At 35.3% G+C, this 25531-nt stretch overlaps 1 protein-coding gene across 1 annotated transcript in view; it reads left to right on the forward strand.

Moving 5' to 3' along the window:
- LOC139040098 (uncharacterized) overlaps window positions 1-17586 on the forward strand; it is a 41084-nt gene extending 23498 nt beyond the window's left edge. The window contains exons 9-14 of the mRNA XM_070483927.1: window positions 3891-3944; window positions 4627-4731; window positions 5282-5335; window positions 14682-14735; window positions 15309-15413; window positions 17525-17586. Of these exons, the coding sequence (XP_070340028.1) occupies window positions 3891-3944; window positions 4627-4731; window positions 5282-5335; window positions 14682-14735; window positions 15309-15413; window positions 17525-17586 (434 nt within the window). The remainder of the gene's footprint in view (window positions 1-3890; window positions 3945-4626; window positions 4732-5281; window positions 5336-14681; window positions 14736-15308; window positions 15414-17524) is intronic.
- The last annotated feature ends 7945 nt before the right edge of the window (window positions 17587-25531 follow it).

Consider the following 25531-nt stretch of genomic DNA (forward strand, 5'->3'; position numbering starts at 1 on the left):
TTATTTCCTCTTCTCTGGGGGTGATTCCAATCTCAGTTCACTCTTCAAAGCCTTTGCTGTCCTAGTTGGGTCTGTTCTGCATGTGCCACTTGGGTTAATCTGAGACTTGGGCCCTGGTTTAAATCTTAATTCAGTTCTCAAAGCCTTTGCTATGATACTTTGGGTCTGTCCCTTGCATGCACAACTCAAGAGTGAGCCCAAGACTTTTGCAAATTCATATACAGAATTAAGAGATCCCTTTCTCCATCTTTTCCCCTCCCTGGAACTCCCCCACATTTTCCAACTCGAAGGGGCCCTTTTTCCAGGTTTCTCTGGCCAGAAAGATGGAATTTCTATCAGAGTTTTATCTTCGTGCTCTGCCATGCAGTTCTGTCACTGAGGCCCACTGTCAGCACAAAGCCAGGAGAGAAAGAGAGAAAAAGTCAAAAACAGAATGTTTATCTCCTTGCCAGTCACTTTTGCAAGTTTTGATTCTCCTCATTATTCTAGTGTTTCTGTATTTTGTTCAGAGTTTTTAATCTAACCACCAAGAGAAACAGGCTGCAGAGAACTGAACCTGCCATGGCAGAATCAGAACCAGCCTCATATTTCATCAATTTTAGAATACATATTCTTTCACGTCTTAACATTTGAATCAGGATACATCTTACAATTGCTGTCAATCAGGTAGTAAAGTCATTACATAGTTGTCCTTACCTGTGCATGTGTGAATTTGATTTTAGCTTGTTGCTGTGGCACATCATCACTTTAACTGAGTTGTGTACTGTTGGTTCCATATGTGTTGAGATTAACTGCTGCTTAAAAACTTCTTCAAGGGGCTGGCCCTGTGGCCGAGTGGTTAAGTTTGCGCGCTCTTCTTCTGGCCCAGGGTTTGCTGGTTTGGATCCTGGGCGCGGACAGGGCACCGCTCATCAAACCATGCTGAGGTGGCGTCCCACATAGCACAACCAGAAGGACCTACAACTAGAATATACAACTATGTACTGGGAGACTTTGGGGAGAAGGAAAAGGAGAAAGGGGGGAGGGGGAGGAGGAGGAGGAGGAGGGGAGATTGGCAACAGATGTTAGCTCAGGTGCCCATCTTTAAAAAAACTTCTTCAAAAATGTTACACTCTGAGTCAGAATTGAAGGCAGTTGTGTACACAAAAAAGTGTGAAAACAGCAGCAAGGTATAAATTTGTTATTAGTGAAGAGAATATTCATCATTGGAGGAATGACCATGACTCTGTATTTCCAAATTTTATTGCAAAGCACAACAAAATGCTTTTTAGACCTAACAAAAGAAGATATTGCATGTAGAGAATCTATACTACATGCTGTTAAAGACACATACACAAGAGTATTTATTGCCTGTGACACAGCAGACAATGCAATTGAAGGCAGAAGAAATTGCCAAATCCTTCAGAATTGGTGAAACAAAATTCAAAGCAATGAGAGGCTTGTGTTGAGTTGAGCTGGACATCAAACATCAATTTGTTGAAATTTCTTGCTAACTTTAAATGAAAAAAAGTAGTAGAGCACTTTTCTAAGAAATGCTGCATCACTAATGCTATTGATAACACACAGGACAATATTTTGTAGACAAAAGCAGACATCAATCATACTGAGTTGAACAGTTGAACAGTGATTTGAAAGAATTGGACTCTAAGTATGAAGTTTATAGTAATTGCAAATTTATTTCACACATCTTTACATATGAATGATAGTTATATTTTAAAAATCTGTTTAACTCGGGGCTGGCCCCGTGGCCGAGTGGTTAAATTCGTGCGCTCCGCTGCAGGCGGCCCAGTGTTTCGTTAGTTCGAATCCTGGGCGCGGACATGGCACTGCTCATCAGACCACGCTGAGGCAGCGTCCCACATGCCACAACTAGAAGAACCCACAACGAAGAATACACAACTATGTACCGGGGGGCTTTGGGGAGAAAAAGGAAAAAATAAAATCTTTAAAAATAAAAAAAATAAAAAAAAAATCTGTTTAACTCTAAAATTCTTTCAAGAAATATAAAATAAGCATTCTAAATGATAAGAAAAAAAAGCAAACGTAAATCTCCAGACGTAGATGATTTTCATAGTCGTATTACAGTTTGTAACCCACCTTTTTCAATAGGACACATGTATGTTTATAATACTGTGCTTGAGAGTAATAGATAGTAGTTTCCCAATTTGATTTGTTATAAGGAAAAGGAAGATTAGTATATGGTGAGTATGGGAAAACTTCAGGTTTGTCAGGGGGAATTTGATCAAGAGCCTTGCATAACAGTGTATATTCTCCGAATTTTATTTACTCAGTATATCAGTTTTTCTAAACTCTGAAGTCCTTGAAGGCAGAAAATTCACTTTAATTATCTTTGTACCCTTGAGGCCTAGCGTATTATCAAATATTAGGTATGCAACTTTAGGCAAATGGCTCTTTTCTGACAACTTTACACATCTCCACGTAGACCACAGAGATAAGTCTTGACCACAGTCTAACCTGAGTCTTTATTGAATGCCCCGTGATTCCTCCTGGAACAAGGGGAGAAAAGCAGTCTTGTGAGGAGCTGCCACCAAGCAGTTTCTCCATCTGCTTCCCTGTCTCACAGGAGGCTGTTACAAGGTCGTTTCTCATTCCTCTCCCTAGTTTCAATTGAACACAGGACTTCCCACCTCCCTCCCTTAGGGTACAGCTGCAGGTTTCTGTTTAAGTCTATAAAACTGTTGGGTTATAGTTTTCAGTGAGCTCCTCAGCAGCAGAACAACTCGCTGTATGTGCCACCAGTCATCTGACCCATCTGGTTCAGTGTTGTCCTCTGGGACTAACGGGGCAGGGATCTAGCACCGTGCTGATCTTGCTTTTTTTGTGTAAGTTATAAACTGTCTTACTCCATTTGGGCTCATTGTTGCATTACAAGCAAAATCTGTGGAAATGTGGCAAGCCAACCTAGCAGCCCCAGTGATGATCTTTGTGACTTTGTTAAACACCATGCCACTGCTTAGGGACTTCTTGGCAGCCTGACAGCAATTAATTTATGATGACTGAATAAATAAAAGTAGTGGAAAATAAGAAAGGAAGGAAAAATTTGCTTATGATAAGATGAATAAAATCTCTAATGCTTGCTTCAATGATATACCAGTGATGTGCCACTAGCCATTCCAAGATTATCGTAGTAATTGAAAAGATTTTTTAAAAAATTCTATTGAAAGTATATGAAAGATCAGTAAAAGTATTATCATTTTCCCTTTTGTTATACATGATAGGTAGGCTTTATGACTATACCATAACTGAGCAGGGTAATAGAATATGGCTAGCATCAATAATTGTTTCTCCAATGTTTATAAAGAAGGGCGAACCTTGACATCTCAGAAGAATATAGTGTCTCTGGGTAGACTCCATCATCTAGGGCAGAGTTTGGCAATGTCCCTGTAAAGGCCAGATAATAAATATTTTTGGCTTTGAGGGCCATGTTATCTCTGTCATAACTACTCAATTCTGCTCTTGTAATCAAAAGCAGCCATAGACAGTGCATAAACAAACGTGTTTCTGTATTCCAATAAAACTTTGTTTATGGACACTGAAATTTCAATTTCATGTAATTTTTATGTGTCACAAATAATATTCTTCTTTGGGGTTTTTCAACCATTTAAAAATGTAAAAATGAGTCTTGACTCATGGGCCATATAAAAATAGGTGGTGGGCTGGATTTGGCTGGTGGACCGTAGTTTGACAACCTCTGATCTAGGGAATAGGACACATTTTCTATTATATAGTCTCTGAAAACTAGGATTTATAAGTTGAAGGTTGACATAAGGCACAATGGGAAAGAGTAGACTTTCACAATAGGGGGATTTTATACTTTTTTTTCTGAGTCTGGGTCATTTTATTATTTTTATTTTTACCTTTTCTTATAGCTAATGGGAAGGTTGATCTTGATAAGTTGATGGAAGGAGTGAAAGCTCTTACAGGTGAGAAGTTAATGTAAATCTAAAAGTGTAAATTTTACTCAAAATTATATTTTAAAGATTTTTTTAATTTCCTTGTTTATTCTACCGTTTTATCTTTCATTGGATAAAATGGTTTTTATCTAATTTCTTAGCATTAGGCTTTTGATTATCTATATTTTTTAGTAATAAAATTTCAGTTCTGTGTCTTGGCAGTGAATTCCTTGTTTTTCGGTTTTGACACTAATATAACACCTTTCCTATATTGGACGGAAAAACCCCAAATTCTAGATTAAATCAATGAAATAGGTAAAGTAAAGCTGTGATAAACATATGGGTGATTATGTTATTTAAAGATGATCAGAAACCTTGTCTGATCTGATGACAGTATTACTCAGATCAGTCCTAATAAAATCCTAATTCAATAGAAAGTTATGTAACCCTCATTTTCTGGTGTTGAGAGTCCACACTTTTTGTAACTGGGTTATCTTATCTCAATTAATATGACTTGAGTTATTTTACCAGAGTTAAGTAAAGAGATCTATTTCCATGAATGCTATTGATTGTGTGTTTAGATAGGTCACACTCTGCCTTTGCTTCATCAAGCGGTAAAGTTCACGTGAAACAGGCTGAGCTGATTTTTTTCATGTTTTAAAATTATGTCATTCTTAAAATTCTCATCTAATTGCACTTTGTGCTTTTGAAGGAGGGGAGATTGATGTCAGTGACGTGGAAAATGTTCTTGGAAACATGGGAATAGAGCTCACAGAAAAGGAATGGTTGAAGCTGTTGAAAAATGTGCCAGTAGATGGTGAGAATTTCAAATACTAGTATAACCTTTAGGAAACTTAGTATTATATATTTGTGAAATGTTTAAAAATTAACTCTGTTTGATCATGGAAGAAAGAATATATGTCTAGAAATAATTAGCATGAACTTGTTCTGCCTTTAGAAAAAGTTATTCCATCTTAGTTTAGGAATGAACAAACACAGCAGTCATGAATCCTCCCATTGGGGAAAAAAATTCATACTGTCACTTTTGAGTCCATTGAGAGGCCAAAAATTTAGCTGTGAATATGAGATACAAGAAGTATGTACTAGAAGTGGAGAAATAGGTAAATCAAAAAGGGAAATGGAAAAGAATATGTCTCAGCATGCGAGTTAGCCAGCAGTAATTGCCTCCATTGCTCATAGTAAGGTGGAATGTCTGCATTATGAAACTTCTCTAATCCTTGATTTTGTTTTAATCGGACATTTCTAATGCAAGTAATCAAATGTACCTTTTTAAAATTCTAGCTTTTATATTCTATCTTAGTGAATTTCTGCTTAATTTGTTATCTGAACTGTGCAATTTCTTACAGCAGTTGGGAAGACCTATCAAAATAGACTGATGAGTAGTATAAAGTCTCTTAGAGGTGAGTAAGAATCATGCTGAAATACAAATGGATATGAAATCTCTCAAATTTTTGTTTCTACTCTTCCCTAGTCATTAAATTGTGAAGATTGCCACTGGTCATATATTGGTTTTATACTCATACTCCTTCCATAGGACTGTTTGTCATTTGCTATTTTGTTTTCAGTTTTGTGTCTTGGAATGGAGTCCCATGCACTTTAGGATTTTTCTTTTTTTGGCTGAGGAAGATTCACCCTGAGCTAACATCTGTGCCACTCTTCCTCTATTTTGTGTGTGGGTCACCACCACAGCATGGCTGCCAACAAGTGGTGTAGGTCTGCACCCAGAAACTGAACCCCGGGCCAGTGAAGCAGAGCACACCGAACTTAACCACTAGGCCGTGGGGTCAGCCCCACTTTGGGTATTTTTTTGAACTTAGTGGAAAAAAGTAAATAAAGCCTATGTCTGTAATGTTTTAAAGAAAGAGTAAGAAATGATTCAGTTATGTGAGTGATTTGGTTATTAGTAGAAATAATCTGAAGTTTCAGTTAACAAAAATAAACTGCACTTATTGGTCAAAAAAATAAAATGTTTGTCACCTCCACTATTGAATTGACTATACTCTTAAAATTAATTAATTTTCCCCTTTAGAACTTTATGCTGTGTAGATTAGTCCTTGAAACCAGATTTACATGAAGAGGTTTCAATTATTGTCTATTATTGATTCTCTTTGTCATTTTTATCAGATTTATTGGGCCTTGGGCCTCAGTCTCTTATACTGTAAAGCATAATCATAATACATAAGAATTAGTAGTTTTGTCACTTTTTGGATTCCTTAAATTTTGCTTGTATATATATATATATATATATATCTTTTTTCTAAGAAGGGACAATTGATGTCAATAAACTGGACACAGTTCTGGGAAACATGGGCATGAGCCTCACAGAAAAAGAACTTAAAGATCTCACACAAAATCTGCTAGTGAATGGTAAGCGTTTAAACATTACTGAGCTCCTGGACAGGAACTTGTGAATTTTTGTATAAAAACTTTGAGTATGATTATTTGGAACAAAAAAGCCATGGAGAAAAACTTGGGAAAAAATAGACCGAAAGTAAAACTCAATCCTTTCTCTAGTCGGTCTCATCAACTTCATGACAGCTTTTTCACTGCAGAGCTAAGCTCAAGGAAATTTCTAGGACCTCTGGCAGAGCAGAGCAAAAGAATAAAGCACAAAAGAGGAAAAGTAAAAGGAATAAAGCAAGAGGAAGGTGAAGAAGTATAGAAATAGAATGAGAAGGAGAAGGAAGAAGCCATAATAGTGGAAAATTATTAATATTCCACCAGGAATTTTCTTGTGACTAGTGATGGTCATATTTCCACCAGCCATTCGAAATAGAAAGTTAAAAGGGCATAGAGAGTAATGAAGATGACTCCCTTCACTATAGATGGCAGCTACCACAGTGGGAAAACCATTGTGGTGATTGTAGGAAGTATGTCATGTGTCTCTTACTCTTGAAACTTGATGGACTCCCATATCTTGGGCAAGTCTCCACGATTCCAGGCTAATGTTCAGGAACTTTAAATTCCACTTGAAAGATGGAAACAGTGAGACTTTTCCTAACTTCCCTATTAACTTTTCAGAATCAATGAAGAATATGTATGTAATTTTTGTTGGCATATTTTCTTTCTAGTTTGCCGTTTGTTTGATCCTAGGAAACAGAGCCTGGGGCAGAGATTTGTACGCAAGAGGTTTTTTGGGGAATACTCTAAGAACAATACCTATAAGGGAATGAGAGAAGTAAGATTGGGCAGAGAAATAAGTTGAACTGCAGTGCACTTGCTACGGAAACCTCGGCTGATCCTACAGGGGTTGGGCCTTTGTATCCCACATCAACCAGTCGCTGGATGCAGGCTATCCTCTGAGAGGGGACATAACATTAGGTGAGGTAGCTCCTTTCAGGAGAAGGCAATTCCCAGAAAGAATGAGCAGTGAGCCACCAGCAGGCAACACTTCCGGCTGCTGGGAGGATGACTACCTTGGGCTAAGGGAGACAACATCTACTATACCATTCTAATAAAGTAATGAGAAAAGTGAATTTAGATGTGGGACCAACTTTACCCAAGGAGACAATCTTGACTGAAGGAGTCAAGATTTGTAGCAGACTGGATTTGTAGCAGAAATTCCTTTTTTCATGGAGCTAAAAGGAGAAAGAGTAAAATTAAATGGAAAGAGTATTTTGTCTGTAACTGAAGCTACCTACAGAACATTTTTCTGGTATTGATTCTTCCTATACCTCATGTAAAACTAATAAAATTATAATTGGTTAAGATGATTAAAAGGGGGAAATTAAAAAATTAAAATGATCCTTTTGCAATCAAGTCTCTTTGTCACGAAATATTTTTATTGCTCATTGAGGTCCTGACCAACTGAATTATTTGGAGACTTAGTGTTAGAGAAAAAAACAATCCCTATGAAAAAAATAGATTCTAATTCTGATCCCATTTGAATAGCCTAGGGCTTAGAGCTCTTGAGTTCACTCCTCAGGAAATGGCTTCTTTACTAGGTATCTATTAGGAAAGAGTTATGGTGCTATTGGTAAAGGATAAGATTCAAAACAATTATCACCTGAATGAGAAAATATAAATCCAGATCAAATAGACATTTTATCGTTCCTTGTTCTTATCATCTTTATATCTGTGATACTTATCTACTTTTAATGACTATGGAAGCCAAATTAAACCAGCATACATGATACATACTACACTGTCCTGTAGCTGACTTTTATATAGAAATTCATATTGATCTGATTTGATTTTCTAGATCCAGGAGAAAGAGGATCAAAGATTCTTCTTATACTAAACTGAGAAACAATTAATTATTAACTGTTACTAACATTTAATGTTTTTATTCGGCCAGGTTTCTGGTTCACAGTAGATGTTACACTACTTTTTCGTTGCTTATATGTATCAGTTCATTGATATTATAGACTCAACTTCATAGGTATTAGAGTTTCCTGCTAATGTGAAGTTTCTAAATTATTTCTTTTACGGTTAGGCCAAAAATTTGTGTACGAAGAGAAGGTTTTAGACTATTAATGACATAAGAAACCATCATTTGCCACTTTTCTCTCCCTAAATAATAATAGCAACAATTCTGTAATGCTTTTGTATGTGTTGAACACTATACAAATATTTATATATATATATATAGCTTCATGTAATTCTCACAAAAACTCAGTAAAATAGGGACTGCTATTAAAGTATTATACATTTGAGAAAATGGACTAATTAGGGAGCTTATTTTTTTCTGATATATTTCCAATTTTGATACCTTTTTCAAAATTGATTTTATAATCAGATAGTCAAGAACACTAATGATCTTCTCATTGCTAAATCTATGCTCAGCCTTTATCTTATTTGATATCAGCAGCATTTAATATAGTTGATCATTTCTTCCTTCTTAGTACCATTTCTTCACTTGGCTTCCAGAGTACCACACACTCTTATTTTTCTTTCATCTCACTCATTGCTCTACTCTTTGTCTCCTCTCCTGGTTCTTTCTCACCTCTCAAACATCTCATCATTCAAGTGCTTCAAGGATCAGTCCTTGGACTTCTCTGTCTACACACACTCCCTTGGTAATCTTAAACAGCCTCATAACTTTAAATGCTATCTTTATACTGACAATTTCTAATCTGGGTACATTTTTGATCTGGGCCTCTACTCTGAATTCCAGAATCATATATTCAACTGCTGACTTAGATGTCTAATAAGATCCAAAACTTAACACGTCTAAAACCAAACTCCTGATCTTCTGCACCCAACCAGCTCTTCTCTCTCAGAGTTTTCCATGTCAGTAAATATCAACTCCATCTGACCAATTGCTTTGGCCAAAAGCCTTGGAGTCATCTTGACTCTTCTCTTTTTCTCACACCCTATATCCAATCCTTGAGCTGTTAGTATTGGCTCTCTCTTCAGAATTGTGGCTCTCCCACAATCTGACACTTCTCACCACCTCCAACACTCCTTCCCTTTTCCAAGCTACTGTCGCTCTTCTGGATTATTGCAGTAGTCTTCTAACTGGTCTCCTTGGTTTCACCTTTGCCCCTTGGTCATTCTCCATATAGTATCCAGCGTTATCCTGTTAAAATATAAATTAGATCCTGAAACTCCCCTACGCAGAGTATCCAGTGGTTTCCCACATCTCTCAGGGTAAAATTCCGAGTCCTTACTATGACCTAGAAGGCCTTACATGATTTGTTCACTCCCTCTGATCTCTTCTCCTACTACTTTTCCCTGCTTGCGTCCACTCCAGACATACCGGTCTCCAGACACACAAATCAGTCATGCTTCTATTTCAAGATTTTTTATTTACTCTTACCTCTGCCTGCAACGTTCTTCTCCCAAGTATCCACCTGGCTCATTTCCTCTCCTTTAAGTCTTCTGATGTGTTACCTCAGTGAGATCTTTCATGACTTCTCTATTAAATTCCAACAGCCCCTGTTCTCAGCATTCTTAATTCCCTTTATGAGATCTATTTTTCTCCCTTGCACTTACCACATTCTAACATGCTATATAACTTTTTTACAATTTTATTGAGATAATTGACATATAACATTGTATTCAAGGTGTACAACATAATTATTTGATATATGTACATATTGCAAAATGATTGCCACAATAAGTTTTATTAACACATCCATCACCTCACATAGTTACAACTCTTTTTCTTGTGATGAGAAGTTTTAAGGTCTACTCTCTTAGCAAGTTTCAGATATATAATACAGTATTGTTAACTATAGTCACCATGCTGTGCGTTAGATTGCCAGAACATATATATCCTTTGGGGGGTGGGGGTCCAATTTTATTGAGAAATTATTGACATACATCACTGTATAAGTTTAAGATGTACAGCATGATGGTTTGATTTACATATATTGTGAAATTATTACCACAATAGGTTCAGCTGACATCCATCTTCTTACACAGATACAATAAAATGGAAAGAAAGGAAAAATTTTCTCTTCGTGATAGAACTCTTAGGATTTACTCTCTTAACAACTTTCCTATATATCATACAGAAGTATTAACTGTAGTCATGATGTTGTACATTACATCCCTAGTACTTGTTTATCTTATAACTGGAAATTTACACCTTTTGACCACCTTACTCCAATTCCTCCTTCCCCCACCCTCTGCCTCTGGTAACTACAAGTCTGATGTTTTTTTCTATGAGTTTGTCTTTTGGTTTCTTTTTTTTAGATTCCACATATAAGTGAGATCATACAGTATTTGTCTTTCTCTGACTGACATATTTCACTTGGCATAATGCATTCAAGGTCCATCCATTTGTCTCAAATGGTAGAATTTCCTCGTTTTTTTTTGTTTTTTTTTTGGCTGAATAATATTCTGTTGTATGTATATATATACCACAACTTCTTTATCCATTTATGGACACTTAGATTGTTTCCATGTCTTGGCTATTGTAAATAATGCTGCTATGAACATGGGGTGCAGATATATTTTTGAGTTGGTGTTTTTATTTTCTTTGAATATATTCCAAGAAGTATAATTGTTGGGTCATACAGTAGTTCTGTTTTTAATTTTTGAGGATCCTGAATACTCCATATTTATTGAAGAGACTGTCTTTTCTCCATTGAGTATTCTTGGCTCCCTTGTCAAATATTAGTTGACCATATATGCTTTGGTTTATTTCTGGGCTCTCTACTCTGTTCCATTGGTCTATTTTTCTGTTTTTATGCCAGTACCATACTGTTTTGATGACTATAGCTTTATAGTATAGCTTGAAATTAGGAAGTGTGATGCCTCCTGCTTTGTTCTTCTTTCTCAGAATTTCTTTGGCTATTCAGGATTTTTTGTGGTTCCATATAAATTTTAAGAGTGTTTTTTCTACTTCTGTAAAAAATGCCCTTGGAATCTTATAGAAATTGCATTGAAGTTATACATGGCTTTTGATATTATTGACATTTTAACAATATTAATTCTTCCAATTCATGAACATGGGATACCTTTCCATCTATTTCTATCTTATTTGATTTCTTTCATCAATGTCTTGTTTTCAGAGTAGAGATCTTTCACCTCCTTAGTTAAGTTTATTTCTAAGTATTTTATTGTTTTTGATGCTATTGTAAATGGGATCAATTTCCTTTTCAGAAAATTCATTGTTAGTGTATAAAAACGCTACTGATTTTTGTATGTTAATTTTGTATCCTGCTGCTTTACTGAATTTGTTGATTAGATCTAACAGTTTTTTGGCTGAGTCTTTAGTATTTTCTTTGTATAAAATCATGTCACCTACAAATACCCACAATTTTACTTCTTCCTTTCCGATTTTGATGCCTTTTATTTCTTTTTCTTGCCTAATTGCTCTAGCTAGAACTTCTAGTACTATATTGAATAGGACTGGTGAGAGTGGACACCCTTGTCTTGAGGAAATGCTTTCAGCCTTTCATGTTTCACCTTTCATCATGATGTTAGCTGTGGGCTTGTCATAAATGGCCTTTGTTATGTTGAGATATGTTCCATCTATGCCTAATTTGTAAGAATTTTTATTATGAATCGATGTTGAATTTTGTCAAATGCTTTTTCTTTATCTACTGAGATGATCATATGATTCTTTTCTTTCATTCTATTAATGTGATGTATCACGTTGGTTGATTTGCATGGGTTGAACCATCCTTGCATCCCAAGGATGAATCCCACTTGATCATGCTGTATGATCCTTTTAAAGAGCTGTTGAATTTGGTTTGCTAGAATTTTTTTGAGAATTTTTGGATCTGTGTTCATCAGGGATATTGGGATATTGGCCTGCAGTTTTCTTTTTTTTGTAGTATCCTTATCTGGTTTTGGTATCAGGATAATACTAGCCTCATAAAGTGAGTTTGAGATAGTTCCCCCCTCTTAAATTTTTTGGAAGAGTTTGAGAAGTTTAAGAGGAGTGTTCCTTCCTCTTAAAGTTTTTGGAACAGTTTGGGAAGGATTGGTGTTAATTCCTCTTGAAATGTTTGGTGAAATTCACCGGTGAAACCATCTGGTCCTGGGCTTTTTTTTGTTGGTCAAAAGAGTTGGATTGTCTATTTTTGTCAGATTGTAGAGTTACTATATTTTGCTCCTATTCTTATCTCTTTTTTAAGGAGGGAAAATTGATGTCAGTAAACTGGACATAGTTCTGGGAAACATGAGGATGAGCTTCACAGAAAAATAATTTAAAGATCTGATACAATGCCTACCAGTTAATGAATGAGCATCAGATGGTGAACATTGAGATTCAGAATAGCAAGGCGGTTAAAGGCACAGACACTGGAGCCAGACTGACTAAGTTTGAATTCTGACCCTTCTGCTTAAAAATTATGTCATCTTAATGTTTCTATGCCTTGGTTTCTTCATATATGAAAAGGGTACATTAATAGCACCTACTTAAGAGAGTTTTCATCAGTATTAAATTAGACCAGTGCCTGGCACATAATAAGTGTTCAATAAAGTTGCTTATTATCATCATTACTATTATTGTTACAATCATTACTATTATTATTAAGCTCCTCTGAAATCTTGGAAAATTATATCTGCAAACCTCTTCAAAATGCTTAATTGACATCAAGTCATTTGGAGAAATGTTGAGAAGAACCCAATACTAAAGTAAGAACAAACCCTTTCTCTTGACATTTACATCAGCTTATGTTGGTGGTTTCTTGAACTATGAAGTCTACACATTGCTGAAGATGTCACCAGGATTACTGAAGGGCCAGGAGGGAGGCAAGGAAAAAGAAAAAAAGTAGGGAGAGGATGCAGGAGGCAGGACCTATGACAGTGGAATGTAAGAGAATTTAACAGAGTAAAACTGAAAATAATAAGAGAGAAACAGAGAAAGCCTTATGAGCGTAATGATTAAAATTTCACTCAAAATTGCTTCAAATTCACAGAGATCATGTTCCCCCAGCTGTTTAAAATAGAAAGGGGTAGGATGTCACCTTTTTTGTTCCCTCATAGACCCTTGTCGCAGAGCAAAGTTATTTATAATTCAGGTCAGCATATTTGACATGTTCTCTCTCTTTAATGACTGTGAGGAATCCCATATGAGGTAGCCAGGCTCCATTATTCAAGAGCTGATACTAGAGTTCAATTGCCTCTTGATAAGCTAGGAAAAGGTCTTGTTTTTGAATAATGTTAAATAAGGTTGAAGTGTAACTATTCACAAAGTAATTCTCTCTTAGAAGGACAAGAACTTGTTAAACAGAGGATTCTGGTAAGACCAAGAAATGTCTTACCTGGAACATTTCCTACTTAGCTACTCCCACTGGGCAAATCAATTTTTTCTCATCTTCTTCAGGTGCTGTGTAGTGCCATCTTTGCCATTTCTTACTTTCCATTTGTCAGAGATAAGATCTTTTATAGAAGACATTTTATTTAAGTTACTCTTTCATTTTTCAATATTTTTGATTCACTAATGTGACGTGTTTTGTTTCCTTATTTTCTTTGTTGGTTGAATTTACACTAATGTAGAGAGAAATGTGATTCTAAATATAAGACAACCAACTTTTGCCTCTAAGACCTTATTTTAGCTCAAAATGCCCATCTGAGGTTATAATGGATTTTTGTATTGTGCTTATTAGTTATATTTTCTCAATAATGTGGTTTATATTTCAAATTTTGTCTTCTGCTATAAGTCAAACAACAGTTAAATATTCAGAAAATAAAAGCACAAAAATGTTTTCACTGCTTTCCTCTTTCTAGAAACACAATATAATTGAGACCCTGATTTACTGAGCTAATTTTGTCTCTGTAATGTTTCTATTTTAATGTCCCTTTAAAAACTGATACAACAAATCACTGAATATTTATTATACACAGTGACTATAGTTAACCACTAGTATTTCTTAAATCATTTATAGCTTGCATGTTCAAAGAGTTCAAAGAGTTGTGAAATCTTTTCAGTTTAATTATAATAATGGATAAGTAGTGTGTGGGCCAAGTTTATATTAATAGAAAATTTGCAAACTTAAAACATTGAAAGATGGTACACAATACACACTACCTTTTAAATTTTGTCCCAGTAGCCTAGCTAAATAATAGAGAATTTTCAAAGATCTAAATGCTGAAAAGCTAAGATAGAAGGGACTTCCTTTACATATGTTTCTTTTATGCCTAAAAGTTTTAATATCTTAAAGCAAAAAAAGTCAATGTCAGCTTGTTAACATAGCTGTATTTGTGAAATGTAAAACTTTTTCTCTTTTCACACTGATGAAGGGGGAAAATAGGATAAAATTCTAGAGCAGGTGATAATTACTAAATTCTCAGTTTCTCATTTTTAGTGTTATATAGCAGTGTAATTTGTATGTTGTCTTGCAGTTGATGGGAAAGTTGATATGAAAAATGTAATGGGTGAAGTGAAAGCTTTAGCAGGTTAGTGATAAATTACTAGTAAACTGAGGGCCCAGGGCTTTACAATAATTTGTATTTTTCCCTGGTTTTTTCGCAGTATCCTGCCAGTAGACCCAGTGAAAAGTTTTGTCTTGGAGTACATAAATTTAAGTTTAGCAAAAGAAAGCAAAAACAAAACAGTACAAAAAATACCTACAGGACTAAATCTTCATAAGAAATCCTACATTCTGTAGGGCATTCCTTCCTAATAACGTGTTTTCCTGCATGAAACTCTAGGCAGGCACAGTAGATGGCACTGTGAATTTCTGAAGGATTGAGTTAACATTGTCAACAATTACATTGTTAACAAAATCATGCAACCTTTCTTATTAGATAATATCAGCCACCTATGTGGATTTTTGGAACAGTGATAGAAATGAGTTTATTTTTCCCAGACTTTAAAAAGAACCTTTGTCTATTAGTATTGAAGGAACAACTAAAGTTCTAATTTCTCCCAAGACTGTGTAATGGACAAGGACTGCATTGTGCTTTTGCTATTCAACCTAAAATTTGAGATCTTCATTAGTATGTATACCTATTTCTAACTTTTTAAAGGTGAAAAGATCGATATCAATAACCTGGAAAATGTCCTTAGAAATACGGGGATTGAACTTACTGATATGGACCATATGCAGCTGGTGAAAACATTGCCAGTTAGTGGTAAGCCTAAAAAATGCTGCTGGAACCTTCCTAACAACTAGACTTTGTAAGCCTGGGAGGGAAACTCTAAAGCTTTAGAATTTAATGCCTAAAGATTATTGGAAAATTTAATCTCTGAGTTATTTTTAAAAACCTGTCACCCAAATTGAAGGATATTCTCCAAAACGAATGGCTTGTACTCTTCAAAAATGTGAAAGTCATAAAGGAAAAAGACTGAGGAACTGTCCTAGATTAAAGGATTAAAGAATAAAGAGACATGACAACTTAATGCTTAATTGCTATAAGTGATGTTAATAGAGCAATTGATGAAATTTGACTAACTTCTGTAGATTAGTTAGGTGTACTATATCAATCTTAATCTTCTAATTTGGATAATTGTACTGTGATTAGGTAAGAGAAATTTTTTAAAGAAAATACTAAAGTTTTTGGGATTCAGGGCATTGTGTCTGCAACTCACTCTTAAACATTCAGAAAAAAATGATAGCATGCACATATAGAAAGGATGATAAAACAAATATGGTAAAATATTAATACTTGGAAAACCTGTGTGTAGAGTGTGTGAGAATTCTTTGTACTATTTTTGACACTTTCTATAAGTCTGAAATCATATCAAAATGAAAAGCTACAATAAAAAAAATTCCGTCAGTGTCATGTAGATTTTGGTTTGAGAATCACTGAACATTCCAGTGAAAACCTGCTATGATAAGGTAAGCAATGATTTTGTTATAATAAAGATGTAATTCACAGTGAAGATCAAAGCAGCAAGAATCCATGAATCCTTATGTGTCAAATAACATAACATGATAATTGAACTTCTTCAGTTTTCTATTTTTTCTCTAGCTAATTTTGGTATTTTATGTTTTCCTGGAACATCAACCAATTCATACACAGAGTATGGCAAAATATTCTCTTGTAATTTTTTAAAATTTCCCATGTATCCATAGTTATTTTCTGATTCTTACTGCTGATTTGCTATATTTATGCTTTATCTTTTTCTCAGTTATCCTTCCTAGCAGTGTATCTGTGTTATTTATTCCCTCTTCCCAAAAAAACAACTCTTAGACTTATTGCTTCTTTACTGTTTGTTTTATGTATTAATTTCTGCTTTAATTTTTGTCAATTCCTTCCTTTTTCTGTCTTTGGGACTTTTGTTGTTTATTCTTGCAGTTGAATGGTTGGCTCTATTTTCATTCTTTGTTGCTTTAGCCTTATTTCATAGGTTCAGATATGTAATTCTCATTCTTTGTTGCTTTAGCCTTATTTCATAGGTTCAGATATGTAATTCTCATTCTCATTATTATTAAATAGCTCACAAGTTCCATTTTGATTTTTCCTCTTTGACTCAAATGTTGCTTAAAAAGGAATTTCAATATTTTTAAGTGGTTCGATTTTTGGGGTTCCTATTATTTTAACTTATTTTGACATAATTTCAAACTTATAGAAAAGTTTTAAGAATGGTAAAAGAACTCCCTCATACCTTTTACCCAGATTCACCATTTGTTTACAATTTTGCCATTTGTTTTATCCTTTATTTACACTCTTTCTCTCTGAAACTCCCTCTCTCTAACACACACATGCGCGTGCGCACACGTACTTTTTTTCTGAATCAACTCCAGAGATCTTTACCCTCAAACACCCAGAAATAATAAATTTACAAGATTTAAAACTTATGCATGAGGAAAAGAAGTAAATAGCAATCTAGGAAGAGCATTTGCAACAGGTATGACAAAAATTTAATTAAGAGCTTTTTTAAGACCTTTTCAAAAATAAAAAGACTACCCAATATGAAAATGGACACTGGATAAAGGACATCAACATGCTTGTGTAAATGGGCATGAAATACTTGAAACACTTCTTTTTGCAACCTGATCGTGTGTATTTCAGCACGGTAGAATTCTACTAAAAATGGCCTTATGGGACAAAATGTAAATAGTTTTGTACATTTAAAGATTTTCAGCATTCCTTAACTTTATTGCTACTTCAAAGTAAAATAGAACAAAATGTTCTAGACAAAACATTATTCTTTTTAAATATAAGAAATGACTTCTATTTTTATGAATCCCCTTATCAATTTCCCTGTATCATAAACCAAATCCTCTATTTTTAAATAGATGATGGAAAAGTGCATCAAAATAGGGTACTAAAGGATGTGAAGTCTTTCGAGAGTAAGTAAGAATTATGATGTATCGGTGCTTTTGTCTGAAATCTTCAGGCTTTGCATGAGATTTTGAGTCCTGTCTCCCTCTTTATATTTTTATTCATTATTTTTACTTCTTTATTTATATTTTCACTTTACACAGAAATGGTATATATACTTTTATCTTCATAAGAAATACCATACTTGGAATTCTTCTAATTTTCCTCCCAAATAAATAATTGGTATCTGGGTATGCATAGCAAAATTGAAGTGGAGAGTTAGCTTCACTTCACGACTTTTAGGAAAGTTGTTCAGCAACAGACACAGCCAATCTTGGAGTCTGGTCAATAAAATAAATACTTCCAACTGTACATTTGGACTATTAAAAGTGATAGATGAGTAGGCTCTGGGTCCAGTTGTCACTGAGCCCAATAACCTTAAGGACTTTTTTTCTGTGTAGACTTGTCACCAATATAGGTTTTAAGGAAATACGTTCCATTTCCATTGTTCCTGGTGACTTTCTCTCTACTCTTAGAAAAGCCAAATGGAAATTATAATCTTCTTATCAGGAATGGAAAGAACACAAAGATGCAAACTGTTTTTTTTTGTTGTTGTCTCTTTTATTATAATAGTTATACATACTCATTAAAGACACTCAAAGACCTAAATGTGTTTTTCATATTTTAAATCATTGAGTTACTCTTATGTTCATTTCTGTCTTTCTTAAGGAGGAAAAGTTGACATCAGCAACCTGAAACCTCTTCTGGAAAAAATGGATATCAAGCTCACTAAAAAAGAACTTGTACAGCTGAGAGAAAATCTACCTACTGATGGTATGGATAGTAGATACCATTGTCCGTCCCCAAACAGAATTTTTTCCAAGTCTTATAGCTGAGAATTTCTAACACTAGATTTAGTTAGTGGCAAGATAAATGTTTAAAATCTTAGGGAACCCTAAAATTAGGAACAAGCCACAGCTGCCAACTATTGCTACTGTCATTCAGCATTGTTTTAAAGGTTCTAGCTACTTCAATGAGAAAATGAGATGAAATAATATTGGGAAAGAGGAAATATTACCTTTAGTTTCAGATGATATTGTTGTATATCTAGGAAACCCAAAAAGCACACAAACTAAAAGAAATCTATTAGAATTACTGAGTCTTAGATAAGCCATTTTGGTTCAGGCGGCTCAATACAAGATAAAAATGCAAAAATTCAGTTGCTTTCCCTAGGCTACCAATAACCCAATAGAAATACAAATAGGAAAAATATCCAATTTATAACATCAATAAAGACCATAAAATATCTAGGAATAAATTTTATAAGAAACAGGACCTGTATGAAGAAAACTATAAAATCTTGTTAAGGAACATAAAATAAAACATTAATTAATGCTCTTGAATGGTAAAGTAACACACAGGACCAGGTTGTTAAATCAGACTTACATGACTCAGAGATCTTACTCAGTATCAAGCTTTACTAATAATCTCAAGGATAAAAGCAATCAAAAAAGCAGATAGAGGTCTGAGATGTCAAGGGCAGCTCCATAGTTCCTTCCTTCCAATGTTGGACATGCCATTCTGGCCCAGAATAGATGAAGTCTCTGTATAAAGGCCACAGGATCACCTCACACAGCAGAAGCATTTATGTTATGAAACATCTCCAGAGAGTTGTATAGCCTATGTGACATTATCCAGGGCACCATGCCTCATAGATCATGAGTTCTATTTGCTGTAAGTAATTCTTAGCCAGAGGCATACTGCTAAGGGCTTTTTAAGAATAAAGTCTCTTCCTTATTGCAAATATTATTAGTCTATTTAACTGGAGAACCAGTCGACAAGGATATTAAACTGGATCACCTGCCTTCTTTTCTTCGAGGGCATCCCCTCAGTGAAGGGAGTTAATGGATTATAGACCACCTGCTTTAACTCTTTCCTCTCAGATGGAAAGATTTAACTAGATTTACTAAAATAAAGATGTCAATTATTCTAAACACATATATATATATATATATATATATATATATAATTTAGTATAAATTTTTCAGAATCCCAATGGGGTTTTATTATAAGAACTTATACAATGACTTTAAAGGACGAATGGAAGAATAAATGCCCAACTATAGCCAAGAAAATTGTGAAAAAGAAAACTGGAATGGAGATTTGCCTAACCAGATATTAACACTTTCTATAAACTACTATAATCAAAACAAAATTTCATTGACAAGTAATAGATAAAGAAGTAGACTCAAGAAAATAGAGCTAAGAAATAGATTCCAAGATAATGGATAACTTGATCCATATTAAAAAGTAATTTAGAAATAGTACTGGCTATCTATCTAAAAGAAAATAATTAGAAATCCCCTTAGCTTACAGTATAAACAAAAATATATTCTATGTGAATTGAAGCTCTAAATGTAAAAAAGAACTAAATAAAAATATTAGGGAAAGTTAGGGGAATTTTTATAATGTTGGGTTGATGCAGACTCTTAAAGAAAACAAGACAGGTTACCCAGAGGAAGGAAAAGAAAAACTGGATGTATTTGCCTAAATAAAAAGTTTAATATGTGATATGGAAAAAGGCACAGTTTTAGTTAGGATTTGATCAAGAAGCCAGAGTGGTTTAGGATAAGGGGCTCATCATAGGGAATAAACTTTACACAGCTATGGAAGCTGGTAAAATCCATGAAGGTTATGATCTGCATCTTATGTGTAGGAGACATAAAGTCTTTTCGTCTAACATGCAGAGAGATACTATCAAAAGTTGGTGTACCAGACTTAGAGTAAACTGAGACACTACAGAGTAACTCAGGAGAGACCCAGCTGATTGAACTGTTGCATTCCCAGCTATTGCATTCTGCAAGGAGAACAAATCTCTCACCTTTCCTCATTTTCCGTAATTTCTGTTTTCCCTTTGAGTGTCTCCTCCCGTAAACTTCTGAATCAAAGATAGTCATCAGTTGATGTGGGAAAATTACAGACACCAGCCAGTTTTCTCTGGCTCCTAGCTTGCCTCTCATTGAATCTGGTTCACTGAAAGCACCCTAACCCCTTCCCTGTGGTAAGGGTCTCCCAAAGCCAATACGGCTTCAGAATATCTCCTCCTTATGGGTCATCTTTCACCTCTTTCAAAAAACATTTAGGTTATTGTTAAGGCTGGGAATGTCAATATTTGAAAATCTATAGGCAACATACTAGTCCAGTGCTATTTAAACACTTCAAGTGAGGAGGAAAAGAATAAAGTTTTCAGTATTTTATAGAGAACTGCCATACTATTGCTATCAAAACTCAACAAAGAGAGCTTAATTGGTTAAGCTATCTATTTATATTTGGGTACCAATCAATTAAGAAGAGGTAGAAAAGTAGATTTAAGAAATATCCTGGAAATCAGGAAGATTAATAAAAAACATTCAGTGGAAGACATGGAAAAACCAGCTGAGCAAATCTTCTAGAAAGTAGAATTTTTTAAAACAAATCAAACAATAGAAAGAAAAAGTAGTAATAAATGCAGTCTAGTATTAGATTAAGAAAATTTCTACACCCTGGAATTTTCAGCTATAGAGAAAAAGGCAGAGAAAATTCTCAAACAAAAAATGGAAGAATGTTTCTGAAAAAATGAAGGACATGAGTATCCAAATGGAATAGCCTACTTTGTGACCAGCACAGATGAATAAAGACTTAGACAAAGCTATACTATTGTAAAATTTCAGAATGCCAAGCAAAATTAAAGTAAATAGTAAATTCTAAAAAAAAAAAAAAGGTAATGGACCAAAGAATTAAAGCCCTAAGTATATTTTAGTTATAAAAGTAATCTATAAAAAATTTAAAATAAAAATATTCCCAAAATAATTGAAAAGGGATTAAGGGATGAAGTCGTGTTGGAAGTGAAATAAATTTTCATCTTTTATAACAACTAATAGACATCCTTTAAGGTTGATTACCCAAGAAATACAAGAATAAGCGTATCATGTAGAGTTATAGAGGAAACAACCGGAAGAACTAAAAACAAAATAGCCAAAAAAGTGGTTACTGCTGAGAAGGAGAACCCAAGGGTAAGAGATTGGGGAAGGATAGAAGGTAGATATTCTGTGTATTTTGTATCCATATATATTGATTTTTATCCCTAATTCTTTTTTCCCAGTTTTATTGAGATATAATTGACATAATATTCTATAAGTTTAAGAATGATTTTATGTGTATATTTTACAATATGATTACCACAATAAGTTTAGTTAACATACATCACCTCACATAGTTACAAATGTTTTGTTCTTATGATGACAGCTCTTAAGATCTGTTCACTTAGCAATTTTTAGATACACAATACAGTACTGTTAACTATAACATCATGCTGTACATTATATCTCCAGAAATTATTTATCTTATAACTGGAAGTTTGTACCTTTTGACCACCTTCATCCATTTCCCCCACCCTCAACCTCAGCCTCTGGCAACCACCAGCCTGTTGTCTCTGTTTCTATGAGTTCGGTTTTTTTAGATTAAACATATAAGTGAGATCATACAGTGTTTACCTTTCTCTGTCTTATTTCACTTAACATAATGCCTTGAAGGTCCATCTGTATTGTCACAAATGGCAGATTTTCTTCTTTTTTATGATGGAATAGTATTTCATTGTATATGTAAACCACATCTTCTTTATCCATTCATCCATCAATAGACCGGTTGTTTCAGGTCTTTGCTATTGTAAATTATGCCGCAGTGAAATGGGAGTGCAGATATCTCTTCAAGATAGTGATTTTGTTTCCTTCAGATATATACTCAGAAATGTAATTGCTGGGTCAGATGGTAGTTCTATTTTTAATTTTTTGAGGACCCTCCATACTCTTTTCCATGGTGGTTGCACCAATTTACGCTTTCACCAACAGTGTACAAGGGTTTCCTTTTCTCCAAATCCTCACCAACACTTATGTCTTGTCTTTTTGATGATAGCTGTTATAATAGGTGTGAGGTGATACCTCACTGTGGTTTTGATTTGCATTTTCCTGATGATTAGTGGTCTTTTCATGTACCTGTTGGACGTTTGAATATTTTCTTTGGAAAAATGTGTATTCAGATCCTTCACCCAGTTTTTAATTGTATTATTTAGTTTCTTTGCTATTGAGGTGTATGAGTTCCCTATATATTTTGGATATTAACCTCTTATCAGGTATATGGTTTGTAAATGTTTTCTCCCATTCCATATGTTGTGTTTTCGTTTTGTTGATTTTTTTTTTTCTGTACGGAAGCTTTTTGGTTTGATGTGGTCTCATTTGTTTATTTTTTATGTTGTTACTTGTGCTTTAGATGTCATATCCAAAAGAAGTCATTGCCAAGACCAATATCAAACAGCTTTTTCTCTATGTTTTCTTTGGGAGTTTTATGGTTTCAGGTCTTAACATTTAAGTCTTTAATCCATTCTGAGTTAATTTTTGTGAGTGGTGTAAGATAGCGATAGAGTTTCATTCTTTTTCATGCAAATAGCCAATTTTCCTAGCACCATTTAATGAAGAGACTATCTTTTCTCCATTGAGTATTCTTGGCTCCCTTGTCAAATATTAGTTGACTCTATAGGCATGGGTTTATTTCTGGGCTCTTGATTCTCTCATTGGTCCAAGTGTGTGTTTTTATGCCAGTACTATACTGTTTTGATTATTATAGCTTTGAAATATAGTTTGAAATCAGAAAATGTCATGCCTCCTGCTTTGTTCGTCTTTCTCAGGATTGCTTTGCCTATTATAAATGGTATTGTTTTCTTTATTTCTTTTTCTGATACTCCATTATTAGTGTATAGAAACACTACTGATTTTTATATGTTGATTTTCTATCCTGCATCTTTTCTGAATTTGTTGATTAAATCTAGCAGGGTTTTTTGTGGAATCTTTAGAATTTTTCTATATATAAAATCCTGTCATCTGCAAATAGTTTTGACACAATTTTTTTACTTCCTTTTGATTCTAATGCCTTTTATTTCCTTTTCTTTCCTGATTGCTCTAGCTAGAACATCCAGTACTATATTGAATAGGAGTGGTGAGTGTGGGCACCCTTGTCTTATTCCTGGTCTTAGAGGAAAAGCTTTCAAACTTTCACCATTGAATGTGATGTTAGCTGTGGGCTTGTTGTATATGTCCTTTATTGTGTTGAGGTATGTTCCTTCTATACCCAATTTATTGACAGTTTTTAATCATGAATGGATATTGAATTTTGTCAAATGCTTTTTCTCCATCTATCAAGATGCTCATATGATTTTTATCTTTCATTCTTTGCTTTTTTTTTTTTTAAGGAAGATTAGCCCTGAGCTAACATCTGCTGCCAATCCTCCTCTTTTTTGCTGAGGAAGACTGGCCCTGAGCTAACATCCGTGCCCATCTTCCTCTACTTTATATGTAGGACGCCTACCACAGCATGGCTTGCCAAGCAGTGCCATGTCCGCACCCGGGATCTGAACTGGCGAACCCTGGGCCGCCAAAGCGCCAAAGTTAACTGCTGTGCCACCGAGGCCGGCCTCTCTTTCATTCTTTTAATGTGGTGTATCACATTTATTGATTTGCGTATGTTGAACCATCCTTACACCCCAGGGATGAATCCCACTTGATCATGGTGTGTGATCTTTATAATGTGCTGTTGAATTTGGTTTGCTAGAATTTTGTTGAAAAGTTTTGAATCTTTGTTCATCAGGGATATTGGCCTGTAATTTTCTTTTTTTGTAATATTCTTATCTGGATTGGTTATCAATGTAATGCTAGCCTCATAAAATGAGTTTGGGAGTGTTTCCTCCTCTTAAACTTTTTGGAAGAGTTTAAGAAGGATTGGTGTTAATTCTTCTTTATATGTTCAGTAAAATTCACCAGTAAAACCGTCTGGTCCTGGACATTTCTTTTTTCGGAGGATTTTGATTACTGGCTTAAGATCCTTAGTTGTTATTGGTCTGTAAAGATTTTTTATTTCTTCATGATTCAGTCTTGGTAAGTTGTATGTTTCTAAAAAACATTCATCCATTTTTTTCCAGGTTGTCAAATTTTTTGGCTCCACACAGGCACCATTGACAGCAGATCTGTAGGATGGACTGTGCAGCTTTCCAGGTCTTTTGGTTAGGCTTCCTGGTCAGATGGGGCTTGGAAGTTATATTCAGCCTTAGGCAGGGCTTTGAATTTGCTTCCCAGCCCAGGTAGGGTTATAGGACAGGCTCCTCCACTAGTATGGCTTGTTGGCTGGGTACCCAAATCGGGCAGGACTCTCATTCAATCTCCCTGGCCACACAGTGTCATCAGCTCAGCTCTGCAGATGGGCAGAGCCACTGGTTGAGCTCTCCGTTCAGGCTCTGTAGGCAGGAGTGTAGGGTGGGCTACACAGCTTCCTGGGTACTCTGGTCAGGTTTCTTGGCTGGGCAGGGCTGTGGACTGTATTCACAATAGGTGGGCTATGAATTAGCTTTCCTGCCTGAGTAGAGTGGCAGAACAGTTTCCAAGGCTGGCACAACTTCTTGTTTGGGGTCCCAAATCAGGCAGAACTGTGCACTGAGTTCTCTGGTCTGAAGAGGCCACCAGCTTGGCTCTGCAGATGGGCAAAGCCACTCGCTAGGATATCTGCTTGAGTACTTCTGCTAGGAGAAACACAGTCTGTCAAGATCCAAGTGCTGGTTGCTGTAAGCCCTGCTCACCTTCTTCATTTCAGTTTGATCCCCAGTGGCCAAGCCCCACAGATTCCCCCTGCAAGATCTGTGAGACAAGACCCAAGTGGGCCTCTCAGGAAGCGCCCCACAGCTCTGGGGAAGCTGGATGTCTACCTTGGGCTCTCTTTTTCCCGCTAAAGAAACCATAGACCTGGAGGCCCTCTCAGTGCAGTGCTGTGCCAGCCTGGGAGAGGGAAAATGCGGTGAGAGTGTAGCTGATCCTCTTACCATTTTAATGTTGTCCTTCTCGATCTCTGTGGTCCAAAGGGGTGTTTCAGCCTCACCTCCATGTTCTCGGATTTTCACAATGGTG

Source organism: Equus asinus, chromosome 13 (genome assembly GCF_041296235.1).
Source record: "Equus asinus isolate D_3611 breed Donkey chromosome 13, EquAss-T2T_v2, whole genome shotgun sequence".
Classification (NCBI taxonomy): domain Eukaryota; kingdom Metazoa; phylum Chordata; class Mammalia; order Perissodactyla; family Equidae; genus Equus; species Equus asinus.